The 21264-nt window shown below is 43.8% G+C and overlaps 1 protein-coding gene across 3 annotated transcripts; it reads right to left on the bottom strand.

Moving 5' to 3' along the window:
- Positions 1-2402: 2402 nt before the first annotated feature.
- On the bottom strand, positions 2403-20871 carry LOC138975992 (3 beta-hydroxysteroid dehydrogenase/Delta 5-->4-isomerase-like). 3 transcript variants are annotated; one of them, XM_070348785.1, is made up of 7 exons: positions 20628-20817; positions 17041-17256; positions 13648-13812; positions 11441-11650; positions 9695-9903; positions 7068-7487; positions 2403-3831 (listed from the first exon to the last, which is right to left on the bottom strand). In XM_070348785.1, the coding sequence occupies exons 2-7, from the start codon at positions 17231-17233 to the stop codon at positions 3454-3456; spliced, it is 1575 nt and encodes a 524-aa protein (XP_070204886.1). In that variant the 5' UTR covers positions 17234-17256; positions 20628-20817; the 3' UTR covers positions 2403-3453. The 3 variants fall into 3 exon arrangements, with proteins under 3 accessions (XP_070204886.1, XP_070204887.1, XP_070204888.1); XM_070348787.1 differs by lacking the exon at positions 2403-3831 and adding an exon at positions 3839-4257 and having other exon boundaries at positions 20628-20871; XM_070348786.1 differs by lacking the exon at positions 13648-13812.
- Positions 20872-21264: the final 393 nt, after the last annotated feature.

The raw sequence follows: 21264 nt of genomic DNA, 5'->3' as shown, positions 1-21264 counted from the left end.
TCAAAACTTGACTAAATATATATAAAAAGCGTGCTATCCTTCTCAGCGCAACGAATACCCCGCTCTTCTTGTCAATTCCACTGGCACTGCCTTTGCCACGGGCGGTGGAGTGACGATGCTACGAGTATACGGTCTTGCTGCGTTGCGTTGCGTTCAGTTTCATTCTGTGAGTTCGACAGCTACTTGACTAAATGTTGTATTTTCGCCTTACGCGACTTGGTTTTTTTTTTTTTTTTTAATTTAAGCCAGTTTTAAAGGAAAGTTAACTTCAACCTTCATTTGTCCTGGTAGGGTTTCAACAGCCATGCAGATGAACCGGACAATGAGCGCATCAAACAGATTATCCAGAGAGCTTTAGAGGATGCAGACTGGATTGTTAAAAAGGTGAATGACAGTACATTGTGTATAGTGTTGTTTTGTTTTTGTGCTTTACCAAGGACTAGCAAGAGCTGACAGCCTTCTGCAATGATAAATGTTAATCAATAAGTACATGCATAATATGTGTGGAACATGAATGCATTGGAAAGTGCAACAGTGACGGGCGCAGTGGCGTGGTGGTAAGACGTGGGCCTCCTAATCGGGAGGTCATGAGTTCAAATCCCTGTCGCTGCCGCCTGGTGGGTTAAGAGTGGAGATTTTTTCCGATCTCCCAGGTCAACTAATTATGTGCAGACCTGCCAGTGACTTAACCCCCTTCGTGTGTACACGCAAGCACAAGACAAAGTGCGCACGAAAAAGATCCTGTAATCCATGTCAGAGAGCGGTGGGTTATAGAAACACAAAAATACCCAGCATGCCTCCCCCGAAATCGGCATATGCTGCCTGAATGGCGGGGTAAAAACGGCCATACACGTAAACATCCACTTGTGCTAAAAACATGAGTGAATGTGAGAGTCTAAGCCCATGAACGAAGAAGAAGAAGTACATGCGTAATATACATGGGGAACATGAATGCATTGGAAAGTGCAACAGTTTTACAAGAAATAGTTCCTTTATTGCATTGATTTACATGTACTGGTAGTAAAACAGGAATTCGGAAGACACATTTTGTTAAATTGTACAGAAATGACATTTTCAGCTTTTTTCAGTTTATTATTGTGGACCCGTGTCACACACTTTCCGTTTTTTTTCACAATTCCGTCGTCAGTTTGTGATGGCTCAGGGGTATAAAAAACAAGAAGAGCAAACGCTCGATCGAGTCACTTTCGCAGTTCTGAATATTATATGAGGCATCAGATGGACAGGAAGAAATTGCTATTCACAACACAATGAGTCACGTTCACATAAAATTTGAGCCCGGTCACTTTTATAGTTTCCGAGAAAAGCCCAACGTTAAGTTGTGTGTTGCCGAACAGAAAAGGCTAGTTATCTCCCTTGTTTTTCTGATAACGTTCGTAAAAGGCTACAGATGTAAATACTTTGATGTAAAGAATAATCCTACAAAGTTTCAATCACATCCGATGAACTTTGTTAAAGATATAAAATGTCTAATTTTTCCTTTGACGCTGACCTGTGACCTTGAAAAAGGTCAAAGGTCAACGAAACCATCGTTAAAGTGTAGAGGTCATTGGAGGTCACGACTAAACAAAATATGAGCCCGATCGCTTTGATAGTTTCCGAGAAAAGTCCAACGTTAAGGTGGTGTCTACGGACGGCCGGCCGGACGGCCGGCCGGACAGACTAACACTGACCGATTACATAGAGTCACTTTTTCTCAAGTGACTCAAAAAATGAAATCTGGTGTGTGGTTTACGCAAGCTAAATAGCCATTCAAACGAACTGTGTCATTTAATGATGTTAAATGCTATTGCAAGTGTGTTCCATAAGGTTAGAACTGCTTTTTTTGTGAGAAGATTTAAGTCGTTCTGCAAACCATTTGAGGCAGACTGGGGCTTTGAATACACATTGAAAAAATAAAGCTTACTCTTCATATGAAATTCTTCTGCCATTGATATTGATTGATCGAATGATATACATGTATATAATATGTGAACAAATTGCAAGAAAGATCCAGAGAACAGAACTATGATTGGTTTCTGTTTTATTTCAGTATACGAAGTGACTGTGGCAAAGAATGTGAGAATCTGTGATCAAAACATGGAACTCCAAATGGAATATTGGATCTCAGAGCCCACTTGTCATCATGTGTGTGATTGTATGCAAGCGAGTGGGTGTGTGCATGTGCATGCATGTGTGAGTGTGTGCATATGTATGTTTGTGCACACGAGTGTGTGGGAATAGATGTGCATATAAACTTGTGTGTGTGTGTGTGTGCGAGAGAGAGAGAGAGAGATTGAGAGAGAGAAAGAGAGAGAGTTAGCAGTAAAGAAGAGAACCATGTTTTCTGAAATAGCTTTTTGTTTTAATATTGCTGTGCTCCAGTGACTATATATTAAGGAAAACATGCTCTGTCTATTATTGCCTGAATTAGTGTGGTTAAGTGCATGGCAGGTCATATTTGAATGCATAATGTTGACAGAATGCTTTCAAATACATTTGTGGTAAGAAACAATTTTTTTGTGTTATGCCATGCTGTGAAAGGCTAGCTCTAAGTGCATTTTCCTCTGTGTGTGCATTTGTTTTCTGTCTTTCTAGTAACATTGCAAATATAAAAATCCACTTTACCTCTTTTTAGAAGTTTAACACACACACACACACACACACACACACACACACACACACACACACACACACACACACACACACACACACACGCTTTCTCTCAAGCTGTCATGAAACTTAATATTCTTCTTAAATACACAAAAACCAACATTTTACAAATTTACACTGTTTTAAAAACAAACAACACATTGTCTCTATTACAGAGCAGTTTATTTTATCAGGGTAGCCAATGTTTGGAAGCTACACCCTAATCCCAAAATCTCTCAAAGAAAGTCAGGAAAATTCTTCATACAGGACTACTTAGAGTAGACTTTGTAAGAGATCATGACCGTGACCCACAACCTTCAATTCTACCAAAGCAAAGTAATATTACACTATAGCATAGACCTATATAATATAGGTCCCTGACTATAGGTATAAAATCGACCCCCAAAATAAGCCTCGGGTACTTCACCAGACACCTTTTTTTGTGATATGATCATGGTGGAAAACCTAACAAATCCATCAACAAGGTCACATGCATATGCATGTTATAAAGGTAGAAAAAAGCCATCATTCTTAGAGCTCGTGACCTTGACCCCAACCATCTAAACATGTTCAGGCGAATTTACTTTACACGGACAGCCAGACGCATTTCTTGGATGACATGATTTCAAACCAAGAGCTCCAAAACCAAAACGATTGATGCTATTTTTTTTTTTACAAAGGCAACCATCCTCTGTTTTTGGAGTCGACCCCCTTGACCCGGAATCTCCTTCCAGCGTCGATCCGGTCCATAACAGCAACGTCTCTTTTGATGTTACAAAGGCAACCATCCTCTATTATTGAAATCTACCACCATCCTTTGTTTCTGGAATCGACCCTCTTGACCCGGAATCTCCTTCCAGTGTCGGTCATATCCATCACAGCAATGTCTCTTTTGATCATGGACATCCTCCTCAGCATGCCCACGTGCTTGGAGCTGAGCGCGTGGTCCACCAGGTGAGACATCATGGCCTCCTTGTACTTGTTGTCGTAGAACTCGGTGGTGCGACGCATCCCTTCCTTGGGGTTGAAGATGGGCATGTAGCCCAGCCTCTGGCGCGCCAGTTTGTCGCTGAAGGTGTAGGTGCGACACACATGGTGCACGTCGTTAATGGTCACCCTGGGGTTGCACATGATGAAAGGGTACAGGATCAAGGCCACCACGTACACCACTGTGGCTATTCTCTGCACACACACATACAGGATCAAGGCCACCATGTACACCACTGTGGCCATTCTCTGCACACACACATACAGGATCAAGGCCACCACGTACACCACTGTGGCCATTCTCTGCACACACACATACAGGATCAAGGCCACCATGTACACCACTGTGGCCATTCTCTGCACACACACATACAGGATCAAGGCCACCACGTACACCACTGTGGCCATTCTTTGCACACACATACAGGATCAAGGCCACCACATGCACCACTGTGGCCATTCTCTGCACACACATACAGAATCAAGGCCACCACGTACACCACTGTGGCCATTCTTTGCACACACATACAGGATCAAGCCCACCACGTACACCACTGTGGCCATTCTCTGCACACACACATACAGGATCAAGGCCACCACGTACACCACTGTGGCTATTCTCTGCACACACACATACAGGATCAAGGCCACCATGTACACCACTGTGGCCATTCTCTGCACACACACATACAGGATCAAGGCCACCACGTACACCACTGTGGCCATTCTCTGCACACACACATACTGGATCAAGGCCACCACATACACCACTGTGGCCACTCTCTGCACGCACACACACACACACACACACACACACAAACACACACAAACACACACACACACACACACACACACACGTTTTCAGTCACTGACATTGTTGAAAAAGAAAAGAAATCGGTACTCTTCAACACAAAGACAGCACAGACAAGAACACAGTCGAAATGTTGCCTATGGAGGCTTCTTCGGGACAACGAATGCACAGAAAAACAAAATGCAAACACAAAAGCAACACAAAACCCCTAAAGAGTCATTGACATTGAGAAGGTTGGTTGCTTGGTTGAAAATCAAAAAACAAGAATTGTTGGTATTTGGAACGTTTTGTTATTGACAAAACAAAACCTAACATTTACAGTACGTCGATCCAGTGGTCTTTTTATTAAATTTGGCTGGTTGGTTATTGTTTTTTTAATTGACGTCCTTTCAACCGACACGGCTATCGGGGACCGCGGAAAATGTTGTTTCTTTCCTCAGTTCACGCGGGAGCCACAGTTAAAACAAGGTTCTGAAAATTAAAATCATGTCTTTACACACTTTTTTTCTTCAAATCTTGTTGAAACAAATCTTATCAAATAACCAAAGGGAAGTAATCGCTCTTTATGCATACGACATGTGTAATGGAGTAAGCGAGAGTTGTACGGAACCTTTCTCCTGGCACCTGAGAGAATGACAAGCATTGAAATGAACAAGCGACTTTAAGTTCATCCTCAAAAAAGGATGATCGCCGCAAGCTCATATGCTCATCATTCTCCAAAGCACTCCAACTAACACTTACGTACACAATCAAACACAAGAACCAGCTTTTTATTCTCGACCGCGGACATATAGTCCTTAGATCAAGACTGTCTTGATCTCCTTTGAAAAGGTCAAATTCTTGTCCGGGGACATGTCGCGGAATAAAACCTTGAGAGTATCTGTTCTGTAGTGTCTGTCGCGAAGTTTTTTCACGTTCACACACTCGATGACATTGAGAAGGCTGAACTGCACATGAACAGAGCCACACCGATGCTCCACCCGGAGAGGGGTCCCAGGACCCCCAACTTTTATGTTCAGGGGGTCTTTGAACCCCTTCGGTGGAATTTTAGAGGGTATCAAAACCAGGAAGTTCATATTCTTTCTTTTGGAAGGCACATTCCTCGCCAGATGATCAGTGGAGGGCTCATATCATGTCAACGTATTGCCGACTTTGGACGTTCTCTGCGCCCTTTACTGCAAAAACAATACGGTCATATGGGTTTGACTAACTATCATGCAGGGTTTCATTTCCTAGTGCGCCCTGCACCATTGGCGCATTAATTCTGAAAATGTCCCATCACAATTCCCTTTAGTGCGTCAAAGGGCGCATTGAGATTACGTACCACTGCGTCACCAAATGTACACTTTACATAGGATTACACACACACACACACACACACACACTGAAACGCACACACACACCCACAGATAACACGATACAGCGGTTAATTCTCAGATGGCACCATTGCACCATTTCGCATCTTTGGACAAAACGCGTACAGGCCTCTTAGGCGCTTCTTGCCTTTGACTATGTCCCATCGGAATTTGTTTGGGGGGGGGACAAATGTCCCATTGCCCTTTTCACCCAGGCTAAACCCTGACTATGTAAATTTGCGTCGGTACAGATCCGGGCAGAATATTTTCTGGGAAAAAAAACAAAAACAAGAAGGGCAAAGCCCATACGACTCACATGCTTGACCTTGACCTTTACATGAGGGTCAAGGTCAAATAACTAAACCTAGCAATGACATCATACACTAAGAACTGCTTTACACATTTTTCCTACCAAAATACATGTGACCTTGACCCAAGGTCATCCAAGGTCATGCAACACAAAGCTGTTAATTCAAGACATAGGAAGTACAATGGTGCTTATTGGCTCTTTCTACCATGAGATATGGTCACTTTTAGTGGTTCACTACCTTATTTTGGTCACATTTCATAAGGGTCAAAGTGACCTTGACCTTGATCATATGTGACCAAATGTGTCTCATGATGAAAGCATAACATGTGCCCCACATAATTTTTAAGTTTGAAACAGTTATCTTCCATAGTTCAGGGTCAAGGTTACTTCAAAATATGTATACAATCCAACTTTGAAGAGCTCCTGTGACCTTGACCTTGAAGCAAGGTAAACCAAACTGGTATCAAAAGATGGGGCTTACTTTGCCCTATATATCTTATATAGGTGAGGTATTGAATCTCAAAAACTTCAGAGAAAATGGGAAAAATGTGAAAAATAGCTGTTTTTTAGGCAACATTTATGGCCCCTGCGACCTTGACCTTGAAGCAAGGTCAAGATGCTATGTATGTTTTTTGGGGCCTTGTCATCATACACCATCTTGCCAAATTTGGTACTGATAGACTGAATAGTGTCCAAGAAATATCCAACGTTAAAGTTTTCCGGACGGTCCGGACGGACGGACGGACGGACGGACGACTCGGGTGAGTACATAGACTCACTTTTGCTTCGCATGTGAGTCAAAAACTGCGGTACACATGATTACACACATTTAGTGCATCTCAGGACCCGCTCTTTAGTTTCAGGTTTAGTGTGTCGCAGGACCCCTTCACTTAGTTCTGGGAGTTTCAAATAAGTATAACAAGAAAAATGTCTCTTCAACAGTACTGATACTCACTTTAGCCCATTTTTCAGGGAGCGACCAGGACGTGAGAAAGTAGCCGTAGCGATACAGGATAGGTTTGATGAACAAGAAGAAGTTGATGGGTGGTGTGTCGTCGCAGATGAAGTAAACTTTGCCTTCCCCCTTGACGTCATACGTTTCCCACGGCGGCGTGATGACGTCAACGCTATAGCCAGAGACTGAAGGATCTGAGGTCCTTGGTACGGTAGGTAGGCTTACACTATTACTTCTAGAATCACGGCCTATTGAGGAGAATAATTTCTTTCCCCATAATTTTCCCTTAGGTTTGACTAAGGTCTTTGAAAGACGTTTGCCCCCCGATGATGTTGATGGCGTCTGCCCACCGGACGTCCAGACGTCTTCTGTCATAGACTGGCTGATCCGAGGTATCAATGTCGGTAGCTGGAAAGATCCGTGTTCAAAGAAGGAATGAAGAATGCAACCGTCAGCTTCAATATTTGAAGTGTGTAGTGGGTGTATTTAAAGAAAAGGCGTCTAGTTCCATTCCATGTAAAACATTAAAAAAAATAAAATAAAAAATGTAAATCGTAAGGTGAGGACCCATTCATGCAGTCGTATGCAGTACACTTAGCTCACTCTAGATTTTCCATTTTAATGGACGATAGAGTATTGTTATTGTTATCTAACACTTCGGCTTACCACGAGCCAACAGCACTGAGACACTGTCCAACAATGTCAGAAGGTATGTTTTGAAGATTTTGTTTTTGTAAGCTAGACTAGTATTTATCCCATACACACTAAGATGACATTCAATTAATAATCCATAACAAAACAAGAAGGGCAAAGCCCATACGACTCACATGCTTTACACATTTTTCCTACCAAAATACATGTGACCTTGACCCAAGGTCAAGGTCATCCAAGGTCATGCAACACAAAGCTGTTAATTCAAGACATAGGAAGTACAATGGTGCTTATTGGCTCTTTCTACCATGAGATATGGTCACTTTTAGTGGTTCACTACCTTATTTTGGTCACATTTCATAAGGGTCAAAGTGACCTTGACCTTGATCATATGTGACCAAATGTGTCTCATGATGAAAGCATAACATGTGCCCCACATAATTTTTAAGTTTGAAACAGTTATCTTCCATAGTTCAGGGTCAAGGTCACTTCAAAATATGTATACAATCCAACTTTGAAGAGCTCCTGTGACCTTGACCTTGAAGCAAGGTAAACCAAACTGGTATCAAAAGATGGGGCTTACTTTGCCCTATATATCATATATAGGTGAGGTATTCAATCTCAAAAACTTCAGAGAAAATGGGAAAAATGTGAAAAATAGCTGTTTTTTAGGCAACATTTATGGCCCCTGCGACCTTGACCTTGAAGCAAGGTCAAGATGCTATGTATATTTTTTGGGGCCTTGTCATCATACACCATCTTGCCAAATTTGGTACTGATAGACTGAATAGTGTCCAAGAAATATCCAACGTTAAAGTTTTCCGGACGGCCGGACGGCCGGACGGCCGGCCGGACGGACGGACGGACGACTCGGGTGAGTACATAGACTCACTTTTGCTTCGCATGTGAGTCAAAAAGCAAATGCTTACGCGACTCTCCTTGGTTACCCCCCCCTCCCCTCACCACCACCTCCCTGCACCACCCTAACCGATAGAAGACTCCCTTTTAAGACACCCAACCCGCAATAAGACCCTTCACCTTTTTAAGACCCGAGGCTGTTTCCTCAGATATTCTGTTCTTAACCTCTGTAATTGTATCCCCATTTTATTAGAATCCTTCTTTTTACATTTAGTCAAGTTTTGATTTTACCTTATTTTCTCAGGGTTTTGTCGGTCTAAAAAGGAGGATTCCACTACATATGAGCCCCCCCCCCCAAACAAAAAATGCTGTTCAACTTCAAGAGAATGTTCACGTCCGACTGATTGACACAAACTTTATCCTGATGTGACCTGTATCAATCTATTTAGTTATTCATCCCGAAGAATATTTCACATAATATACAAACTTGCACAACCCCCAACCTCCTTCCCACCACCATCACTACCCCAATCCACCAAATTTGGAGAAAAAAAGAAGATTGATGAGGATCTTTATGTGGCGAAATCCTAAAAACAGTTCCAAGCACCTCACAAAAACATACATAGATACATTATTCTGTACACAATTCCAAATCAAATAATAATACACATCAAAATATACCCATACACTTTTTTTCTTTCTTTTTTTCTCTTCTTTTTTTCTTCTTCTTTTTTTCTCTTCTTTTTTAAATTGGAACATTTTGTTTGTTTGCTTAACGCCCAGCCAACCACGAAGGGCCATATCAGGGCGGTGCTGCTTTGACATATAACGTGCGCCACACACAAGACAAGTCGCAGCACAGGCTTCATGTCTCACCCAGTCACATTATTCTGACACCGGACCAACCAGTCCTAGCACTAACCCCATAATGCCAGACGCCAGGCGGAGCAGCCACTAGATTGCCAATTTTAAAGTCTTAGGTATGACCCGGCTGGGGTTCGAACCCACGACTTCCCGACCACGGGGCGGACGCCTTACCACTAGGCCAACCGTGCCGGTCAAATTGGAACATAATTCCAAGTTAAGTAAATACACACATTAGGCAATAAACCACTCATCTTATTGATGGCCTTGTTGGCACAGAGGAGGGCCCAGGCGGCGTTGCCCACGTACATGAAGTGATGCTTGCTCCGCAGGCTGCCGATGCACGGGATGTGTCCTTCGTTGAAGATGGCCAGGTCGACCAGGTGCGGCAGGAGGTAGGAATCCAGCTCTCCGTACAGGGTCACTGGCCGGATGCACAAGGTCCGCAGTGTGCTGGTTAGGTCTGGACGGAAGCCAGTTGAACCGGTCAGCTTAATAGTGACAGGGATGGCCAAATCTTAAAATTTTAACTCGTCAGGAGGGCGAGTAACTTCAAGATAGTCGCTAGCCCGGCAGAGATTTCGCTGTTGTTATGGCTTTGAAACTTGCTGTTACAACCAAAAAAGTTGCATTTGACCAGAATGCTCACTGGCCAACCGGCCGGGCTAGTTACCAGGCGGTTTCCACTATAGCCCGGCGGATTTTTTACTCGCCCGGCCTGGCGATCGGGCGGACGATTTGGCCATCCCTTAGTACTGAGGAGTAGCTTGAGTTTGCGTTATCATGCACTGACATATAAAACGCAGCCCAAGAACCTGACGTCGTTTAAATATGTTCAAGTTTCTCCCAAATTCATCACTCAAGATGACATGGTTTCAGAATCCCTGACACTCTACATCGACACCAAAATGCATTAGGTTGTGGACTGCGCAAAGTCGACTTCTCCCAATTAATATCAAGTTTTAGGCATCCAAACACTACACGATACTACAGGTTTAACTGCACGCAATGACTTGCCACCTTCGCGCTATTGTCGTCGAACACACACACACACACACACACACACACACACACACACACACACACGTAGCCTATACACACACACACATACACATTAAAGAAAACAAGAAGGGCAAAGCCCATACGACTCACATGCTTGACCTTGACCTTTACATAGCAATGACATCATACACTAAGAACTGCTTTACACATTTTTCCTACCAAAATACATGTTCATCCATGTCATGCAACACAAAGCTGTTAATTCAAGACATAGGAAGTACAATGGTGCTTATTGGCTCTTTCTACCATGAGATATGGTCACTTTTAGTGGTTCACTACCTTATTTTGGTCACATTTCATAAGGGTCAAAGTGACCTTGACCTTGATCATATGTGACCAAATGTGTCTCATGATGAAAGCATAACATGTGCCCCACATAATTTTTAAGTTTGAAACAGTTATCTTCCATAGTTCAGGGTCAAGGTCACTTCAAAATATGTATACAATCCAACTTTGAAGAGCTCCTGTGACCTTGACCTTGAAGCAAGGTAAACCAAACTGGTATCAAAAGATGGGGCTTACTTTGCCCTATATATCATATATAGGTGAGGTATTCAATCTCAAAAACTTCAGAGAAAATGGGAAAAATGGGGAAAATAGCTGTTTTTAGACAACATTTATGGCCCCTGCGACCTTGACCTTGAAGCAAGGTCAAGATGCTATGTATGTTTTTTGGGGCCTTGTCATCATACACCATCTTGCCAAATTTGGTACTGATAGACTGAATAGTGTCCAAGAAATATCCAACGTTAAAGTTTTCCGGACGGACGGACGACTCGGGTGAGTACATAGACTCACTTTTGCTTCGCATGTGAGTCAAAAACAAAGTGGACCTTATATAAAAACTTAAAAAAAAGATCTCAGTTTTCATCGGGGGCGATTTAAAGATTTGACCAGAATAATACTTCCACAGTCCGGCCTCAATCAAGTCAACGTACCTTTGAGAACCAAGCCGTTAGCACCGAGCACCAGACTCTCAGCCTCAGCCCTAGACTCCCCGTCCGGGAAGAGATGTTTCTTCGGGTAGGAGGTGTTCTCCTCTGTCCCTGAGATGATGCTGTTGTAGCTCTTCACCACGGAGGTGTTGGACACGTAGATGAGGTTCCGCACACTGTTCTCCTGACACGCCTTGATCACGTTCCTTGTGCCTGGGAAGAAGGGTAGGGCTGGATCTGAAGGTGGGAGGGAGGGAGGGGGGCGGAGAAGGAGGTCCTGGTTTCCGGAAGCCCCCACGCGCACACACACACACTGACACACGCACAAACTCAAACACACACACACACACACACACACACACACACACACACAGGACTAAAACTTTACGAACCACACTTCTGGCTTCCACTCCCACTCCTTAAGGCCTGTCCAGACACTCCAGGCTGACCCTGTCCACATTTGACTTATGCCGCTCAAAACGGTCCCACTGGGCGCGCCGCGGCGGGCTATGATCGCGTAGCGTTATTTCCAGAAGAATAGAACGTGTTCTAATTTCTCTGACACAGACATAGAACGGCGGAAATTTGACCAATCAGAGCAAACCAGAGCGATGACGTCAGCCGCTCGCGGCGTGGCAGTCGATGTAACTGAACCTTCCTGCCTTTAGGTGACCTTGACGCTTCCGCTCCACTGATACCGCGTTGTGAAAAAAGTCGTCGATGTGTGGCCACTCGGCAAAATTCCGCGCGACGCATAAAACGGCCTGCGGCGCATATACCGTAAAACGGCGTCCAAGTCTGGTCGGCCCTTTAGCTCCAGTTTTGCACCCCCGCCCTTTCCTGACTCATCTATTCATCTCCCATCCACCATTACCACCTACCGGCACGGTTGGCCCTAGTGGTAAGGCGTCCGCCCCGTGATCGGGAGGTCGTGGGTTCGAACCCCGGCCGGGTCATACCTAAGACTTTAAAATTGGCAATCTAGTGGCTGCTCCGCCTGGCGTCTGGCATTATGGGGTTAGTGCTAGGATTGGTTGGTCCGGTGTCAGAATAATATGACTGGGTGAGACATGAAGCCTGTGCTGCGACTTCTGTCTTGTGTGTGGCGCACGTTATATCATTGTCAAAGCAGCACCGCCCTGATATGGCCCTTCGTGGTCGGCTGGGCGTTAAGCAAACAAACAAACAAACAAACCATTACCACCCGGCCAAGCACCCACCCCCCACCCCCCAGGCTGTTCAAGCTCAGTATTTTAAAACCAATTATATGAAAGGCTTTCGTTTTAGCTGTTCTGATTTTTTGTCGATTTTAACGCGAGAACCTTTATTTCAATTTGCGATGGGTGTCTTTAATGTAGGATCCACTGCATAGACACTACCTCATGTAAACTCAATCTGTTGTCTGCATGAGATAGGATAGTGAATGGCCTTTTCAGTCATATAATTGGTTTTACAATTATTATTATTCTTCTTGTGCGTTCGATATTTATGGCCGTCATCTCTTCAGGTCGGTGGCTGCCATGAAGTTCGCAGTCTTCTGCAGTTCGACAGCGGGTCCCAAGAGCTTGGTGCCCAGGCTAGTGTCTTCTGGCCAGTAGTGCTCCATATGTGGACATGTTTGGGGAACGTGGTCATGGGTTTGCTACTCTGAGCCGCACTCACATTGGGCTGTGTCGCTGAGTCTCTTGGTTTTACAATTAAAGGCCGCACTACAAAGATCTGCCCTCTAACGCATCTGTCTAGTTTTTGTGATGACGTGTAGTATATAGAGATTACACAACGTCATCGAGTGAGGGACCGAAAAATATTGAAACTCGAGGATGATTTTTTTGTGGTATCAACCGAGACCGTAGGTCGAGGTTGATACCACACAAAAAAATCATCCGAGAGTTTCAATATTTTTTGGTCCCTCACAAGATGACGTTTGTGTAATTTGTGTATACAATGATCAACGACAAAGACAAAAATTAAAACAAAAACAACACGAACTCTTTTCCATCGAGGAATGGTGGAAGGAAAATAACACAACCGGAAATAGATCTAGATCTAAATTGATCTCTATGACCCGTGCCTTGATACCATTGAGATCATAGGAGATGCACAGCAGTGCCGATACCAGGTTTCTTTAGCTTCACTTTAAAATGATATCAGAACGATAGTTATTCACTTGAAAGTGAACACAGGAGAGTTGTATACACAAGCATCCCAACCCTCAATGTTGATATCCTTGTCGATGACGTAATCAGGGAACATGGTGCGGTCTTGGACAGAGGTCAGGTGAAAGACAGTCGTGGCTTCCTGCGTGGCCGTCAGCAGGTCCTCCATTACCGTCACTGACCCGATGATGCTGTGCGTCTCGATCATTTCCGTGTATTCTGAAGATGACACGAAAGGGGGAAAGTAGGCAGCAACCACAGGTTGGCGGGATCAAAGTGGGCGGGGCCTGACGCGCTCTCAAGACTACTACTAGAAACTGTAGTAGAGACGACCGTCCATCACCCTAAGCAAGTGACATCCAAGACGACATAAGCCCCGCCCACCTCGTCACGAGCGGGGTGGAATCAAAGAGGGCGGGGCCTGACGCACTCTCAAAACTACTAATAACTTACAAGAAACTGTAGTAGAGACGACCGTCCATCGCATGCTAAGTGACACCCAAGACATTTAAGCCCCGCCGGCCCACCTCGTCACTGCGAACGTGGCGGGATCAAAAGTGGGCGGGGCCTGACGCGCTCTCAAGACTACTACAATAACTTACTAGAAACTGTAGTAGAGACGATCCGTTAGCGCACTAACAACACTAGTCCCTAATACAGGCAAGGTATGAGGTGTCTGGGAGCACCACCGCACGGAGAGATTCTGCGCCGGGCATCGCTCGCACACCCCGCCTGGCAGATTTATCAACACGTAAGGGGCACCCCGCGTGACCTTTTATTCCAAGCGATCAGACTGAACAGACGCCATTGGAATATCTCCCCTTCTTTTCTATTCCTTAGTCTCGCAGAGGCCGGGTGAGACAGAGAGCATCAGAAAGTAAGTGCAAAAAGGAGGGGAATAAAAAATGGTTTATACAGTACATGCAGCAGCAAAAAAACAAGTCGCGTAAGGCGAAAATACAACATTTAGTCAAGTAGCTGTCGAACTCACAGAATGAAACTGAACGCAATGCCATTTTTCAGCAAGACCGTATACTCGTAGCATCGTCAGTCCACCGCTCATGGCAAAGGCAGTGAAATTGACAAGAAGAGCGGGGTAGTAGTTGCGCTAAGAAGGATAGCACGCTTTTCTGTACCTCTCTTTGTTTTAACTTTCTGAGCGTGTTTTTAATCCAAACATATCATATCTATATGTTTTTGGAATCAGGAACCGACAAGGAATAAGATGAAAGTGTTTTTAAATTGATTTCGACAATTTAATTTTGATAATAATTTTTATATATTTAATTTTCAGAGCTTGTTTTTAATCCAAATATAACATATTTATATGTTTTTGGAATCAGAAAATTATGGAAAATAAGATGAACGTAAATTTGGATCGTTTTATAAATTTTTATTTTTTTTTACAATTTTCAGATTTTTAATGACCAAAGTCATTAATTAATTTTTAAGCCACCAAGCTGAAATGCAATACCGAAGTCCGGGCTTCGTCGAAGATTACTTGACCAAAATTTCAACCAATTTGGTTGAAAAATGAGGGCGTGACAGTGCCGCCTCAACTTTCACGAAAAGCCGGATATGACGTCATCAAAGACATTTATCAAAAAAATGAAAAAAACGTCTGGGGATTTCATACCCAGGAACTCTCATGTCAAATTTCATAAAGATCGGTCCAGTAGTTTAGTCTGAATCGCTCTACACACACACACAGACACACACACACACCGTGCACACACACGCACATACACCACGACCCTCGTCTCGATTCCCCCCTCTACGTTAATACATTTAGTCAAAACTTGACTAAATGTAACAAGTCGCGAAAGGCGAAAATACAATATTTAGTCAAGTAGCTGTCGAACTCACAGAATGAAACTGAACGCAATGCCATTTTTCAGCAAGACCGTATACTCGTAGCATCGTCAGTCCACCGCTCATGGCAAAGGCAGTGAAATTGACAAGAAGAGCGGGGTAGTAGTTGCGCTAAGAAGGATAGCACGCTTTTCTGTACCTCTCTTTGTTTTAACTTTCTGAGCGTGTTTTTAATCCAAACATATCATATCTATATGTTTTTGGAATCAGGAACCGACAAGGAATAAGATGAAAGTGTTTTTAAATTGATTTGGACAATTTAATTTTGATAATAATTTTTATATATTTAATTTTCAGAGCTTGTTGTTAATCCGAATATAACATATTTATATGTTTTTGGAATCAGCAAATGATGGAGAATAAGATAAACGTAAATTTGGATCGTTTTATAAATTTTTATTTTTTTTTACAATTTTCAGATTTTTAATGACCAAAGTCATTAATTAATTTTTAAGCCACCAAGCTGAAATGCAATACCGAAGTCCGGGCTTCGTCGAAGATTACTTGACCAAAATTTCAACCAATTTGGTTGAAAAATGAGGGCGTGACAGTGCCGCCTCAACTTTCACGAAAAGCCGGATATGACGTCATCAAAGACATTTATCAAAAAAATGAAAAAAACGTCTGGGGATTTCATACCCAGGAACTCTCATGTCAAATTTCATAAAGATCGGTCCAGTAGTTTAGTCTGAATCGCTCTACACACACACACAGACACACACACACGCACACACACACGCACACACACACACACACACGCACATACACCACGACCCTCGTTTCGATTCCCCCTCGATGTTAAAATATTTAGTCAAAACTTGACTAAATATAAAAAGAGGGACATTTTTCTCTGACTCGCGGGGCAGAATGATGCGGACAGTTTCACCGAGACAGCAGAGAATAAACAAAACCCCTTCACCCCAACCACCGCCACCATTCACCCTCTTCCACTTTCATCTGGTCTCAAGACTGAATAGGTACAAGCCTGTGGGACAGGAAACATCATCATCCCCTAGAGACGACCGTCCATCACCCTCACCAAGTGACATCCAAGACATAAGCCCCGCCCACCTCGTGTCGAGTGCCTGAGGGCACAACGTCATTGACGGACAGTTGTGCGTCATGAAAATTATGCTGCAATAAGAGAGAACACTGACAAACTTATGTACTAAAGGTCGACTGGAGGCCGGAACGGACTGAAATTAGATTCATTTGTGTAGATCAAAGTAAGATGTCTGGTGTTGGTGTCTATTTCCATGGGGATGCCGAGGTGGGGTAACGGGTAGAGAAACTGATGAGAGCATTAGTCCCCTCGTCACCCACTCCCCTCCTTCCCCTGGCCTGACCATGTACCTCCTCCAAGGGTAAAACAAAAAACATTGTTTTGCCTTTAAAACTCATGACATATTCTCCCAGAATGGGCCAGATCGCACATAATTATTTTAATCTAGATCAGTTTCAACAATTTTCCGCATTTGGTTAACACCCACCCCCACCCCCACCCCCCTCACCCTGCTTAGATCTGGCCCTAAGCAACTTCACTGAAAAGTTATATATTATGAGTGAGCAACTGACCCAATGCCTGTTCGAACTGGCAAAAGTCCAGCACACGGACACACTCGATGTTGGTGGTGTAGAGGTTCAGCTGCTTGATGAGGTGCTGGGCCAGGAACCCGCAGCCCCCCGTGATGCATACTGTCGTCTTTACCTCCCAGTCCTGAGTGGTCGTCAGGCACTCCGAGATCGTCGCCACTGGCTCTGAGGACATCGCGGAGTCAGAATAGCCGCCACCTGTTATAGATAAATCCCGGCCCACGGCGTCTTTTGTAGTTGCTCTGAGCATAAAACCACGTCATGTCGTAGTCGCTAGTACTTGGGACAGATATAGTAAGTTAGCCAGTCAGTCGGTTTTGTGTTGTACAATGTAGAAGAACGTCATCTCTAGCACCCCCATCCCCCCTCCCCCCCTTCCTTCCCCGCGGCCCTTGATGGACACTATCATGTACTCTCACCCTGTCCTCTGAGTTCTAAAGATAACCGTGTCGCCTGGTATTCAGAGCGTGACGTCATTGCGGACTGTGACGCCCTCGAGTCAGAATCACTATAATCTGTTGTAAATAAAATGCACTTCCGGGTTTCGTGTTGTACAATGCAGCCCTAGAAAGACATCTAACCCCCCCCCCCCCCCCCCCCTAGGGCCCCGCCCTTGGTGCGAACTATTACCCTGCCATCCGAGTTCTGCACGGTCGCCTGGTATTCAGAGCGTGACGTCATTGGCTGTGACGCCATCGAGATAGAATAGCGACCTGCTGTACATAAAATCTACGCCTTGAGTGTTGTACAAGGACACACACACACCATTAAAAGACTCCACCCATCTTTAACTTTAAGGTCTGATTTTCTCAGAGTTTCGGCGATTACTCCTCCGAAAGCTGAACTTCTGCTAGCAAGGTACTCGGTGACCATGACGTCATTAAAAGTATTCTTCATGTTACCAAATACAGTCAGTCTGTCATGAATAAAACCAACATAGTTATCAGTTGTGTAGGGAACCTGCCCCTCGTCTGAAAGGTAACTCTGACGTGAAGCTGGTGCTGTCATTACGTCAAGAGCTTTTACGTGTTCAACATTAAATGCTTGGGGGGTCCGGGGGCATGCCCCCCCCCCCCCCCCCCCGAATTTGTTTTTTCAAGGGAGCAAAATGCTGCAATCTGGGGCCACCTGAGCTCAGAAACTGTCATTTAAGAGACTCAGATTGTTTCCCAAACCGCTGTTAAGGACCTAGGCGTGTACCTGGACTCTGCTCTGACAATGCAAAAACACATTAGTTTTGTTTGTAAATGTGCCTTTTTTGAGTTGCGCAAGATTTCCTCTGTCAGATCATTCCTGACACTCCAAGCCACTGTTCAACTTGTCTCCTCTCTGATCCTGAGTCGACTTGACTACTGCAACTCATTGCTTGCCGGCCTCCCCACTGAAGAACTTGATCGCTTACAGAGAGTCCAGAACAGTGCTGCAAGGCTCATTCTGCAGAAGTCTAAGAAAGACCATGTCACTCCCCTACTTACCACCCTTCACTGGCTTCCTATGAAGTACAGAATCGAGTACAAGCTCGCTCTGTTAGGGTACCGCTGTTTTGAGAAATCACTCCCCCCCCCCTATTTGTCCCATTCCCTCAGTATCTACGAGCCATCCCGTTCTCTCAGATCCTCCTCTGAAAAACTCCTTCGCATCCCCAAAACCAGGACCAAGACCTTTGGTGAAAGAACCTTTAGGTACCAGATTCCGACCGTCTGGAACTCGCTTCCAAGTTCTATCCGTGATTCCAGCAGCCTTTCCTCCTTCAAAACCCAACTCAAAACATACCTGTTTCGTAAAGCCTTTGCTTAGCCTGAGTAGACTCTCCACAACTCTATTCTGTTTTGGAACTCTCTACCCTGTATGTGCTTTATGGTCTCTTTGTCAATGGTATTTTTGTGTGTGCGCGTGCGTGCGTGTGTGTGTGTGTGTGTGTGTGTGTGTGTGTGTGTGTGCGTGTGTGTGTGTGTACTTTTAACATTGTACGCTAAGTTTTGCTTAGTGCTTGGGTTCTTGGTGTTATGTCTCAGTTAAATGTATGCTTTGTATGCTTGTTGATTTGTGCTAGTTTATTCTATAATGAATTTGTAAAGCGCCTGGAGCCAATTGATGGGACTCGCGCTATAGAAAAGTTATTTATTATTATTATTATTATTATTATTTCATCATCTCTCTCTCTCTCCCTCTCTCTTTTTACATTCAGTCAAGTTTTGACTAAATGTTTTAACATAGAGGGGGGAATCGAGACGAGGGTCGTGGTGTGTGTGTGTGTGTGTCTGTGTGTCTGTGTGTCTGTGTCTCTGTGTCTCTGTGTGTGTGTGTACTGAGCGATTCAGAGTAAACTACTGGACCGATCTTTATTAAATTTTTCATGAGAGTTCATGGGTATGATATCCCCAGACGTTTTTTTCAGTTTTTTCGAAAAATGTCTTTGATGACGTCATATCCGCCATTATGTAAAAGTTGAGGCGGCACTGTCAGTGTCACACCCTCATTTTTCAATCAAATTGATCGAAATTTTGGCCAAGCAATCTTCGACGAAGGCCGGACTTTGGGATTGCATTTCAGCTTGGAGGCTTAAAAATTAATTTATGACTTTGGTCATTAAAAATCTGAAAATTGTAATTAAAATTATTTTTTTATAAAACGATCCAAAATTACGTTTATTGTATTCTTCATCATTTTCTGATTCCAAGAACATATAAATATGTTATATTCGGATTAAAAACAAGCTCTGAAAATTAAAAATATAAAAATTATGATTAAAATTAAATTTCCGAAATCGATTTAAAAACAATTTCATCTTATTCCTTGTCCGTTCCTGATTCCAAAAACATATAGATATGATATGTTTGGATTAAAAACACATTCAGAGAGTTAAAAAGAATAGAGATATAGAAAAGCGTGCTATCTCAGCGCAACCGCTACTACCGCGCTTTTCTGGATTGTTAATTTCACTGCCTTTGCCACGAGCGGTGGACAGACGATGCTACGAGCACTCTTTGGGACTTTGCTACGAGCACTCTTTGGGACTTTGCTACGGTCTTGCGGAAAAAATGCAATGCGTTCAGTTTCATTCTGTGAGTTCGACTGAGCTTGACTAAATGTTGTATTTTCGCCTTACGCGACTTGTTTTTTCTCCCTGAAGGCCCCCTTCACCGCCCCCCCCCCCCCCCTAAATCCGCGCGGTCACTGGTGTGTGTGTGTGTTACGGTGTGTGCATGTGTGTGTGCGTGTGTGTGTGTGCGCGCGCGTGGCACAGTGTGTGTGTGTGCCGTGTGTGCGTGTGTGTGTGTGTGTGCGTCAGTGTGTGTGTGTATGTGTGTTTCAACTTTGTGTGTGTGTTAGAGAGCGAGTGGGAAGGAGTGATGTGTGTGTGTGCCGTGTGTGTCGTTTAGAGTGTGAGACTGAGACGTGTGTCCGTGCGTGCGTGCGCGGTCGGTGTGTGTCAGAGCCTCAGTGTGTGTTTGTGTGCGCGTGTGTGTGTCGATCTGTGTCCGTCCATCCCGGTGAGTCCATACGCTCATGAATGCTTCGCTGTATGGAGATGTGAGCAATATCATTGAAAAATTGACAGAACTCACGTGCGGCACTGAAACGCGAACATCAATTTCAGTCTGGATGGATCCAGCTGGTCGGATGAATTTTGGGGACCCTTCGATATCCAACACATTTGGCAGGCTGTTTTTACACCTGGGTGCCTTTCAACCCGGAACAGTTTTTTCTGCCATTTTGGTATTCTGTGTGTTCTTTTCTTATGACGTCAACAATAAAGTGCGTCATCTCAAGACAAGTACTATTCAGAATCTCGGAGTTTGCTAGATTCAGTCAACACTAAAATGAACTTTGCGACCAAATTATTTTATGACTTGCTGTGTCATAATTATCAGATTTACACGAGTTTTTTGTTTTTAAATATTGAAATGCCAGCAAAACTGACTAAAGCTTTATAAAAAGTTCGGACATCGATTGACAAAAACAAATTTCGCTGATGATATTTTGCCTGTGGTATTTTTAGAGTATGTTGAAAAAAGTGTGACAAAAATGACAAAAATCAATAGGGCCGATTTTATGATACAGAATTTTTGAATATAATGACATGCCAAGAATCAGATAAACGAGAGTTGGGTAGTTCTATTGGGTATCTGCCCAATCAATTACAATCACAGGACCTATTTTGGAAGTGGCATTCCCTGGTTAACGTTTGTTGTGATTATATGT

This window comes from Littorina saxatilis, linkage group LG9 (assembly GCF_037325665.1).
Source record: "Littorina saxatilis isolate snail1 linkage group LG9, US_GU_Lsax_2.0, whole genome shotgun sequence".
Lineage (NCBI taxonomy): Eukaryota > Metazoa > Mollusca > Gastropoda > Littorinimorpha > Littorinidae > Littorina > Littorina saxatilis.
Note: the sequence above shows the minus strand (reverse complement) of the source record. Positions and strands in the feature narration are given on the sequence as shown.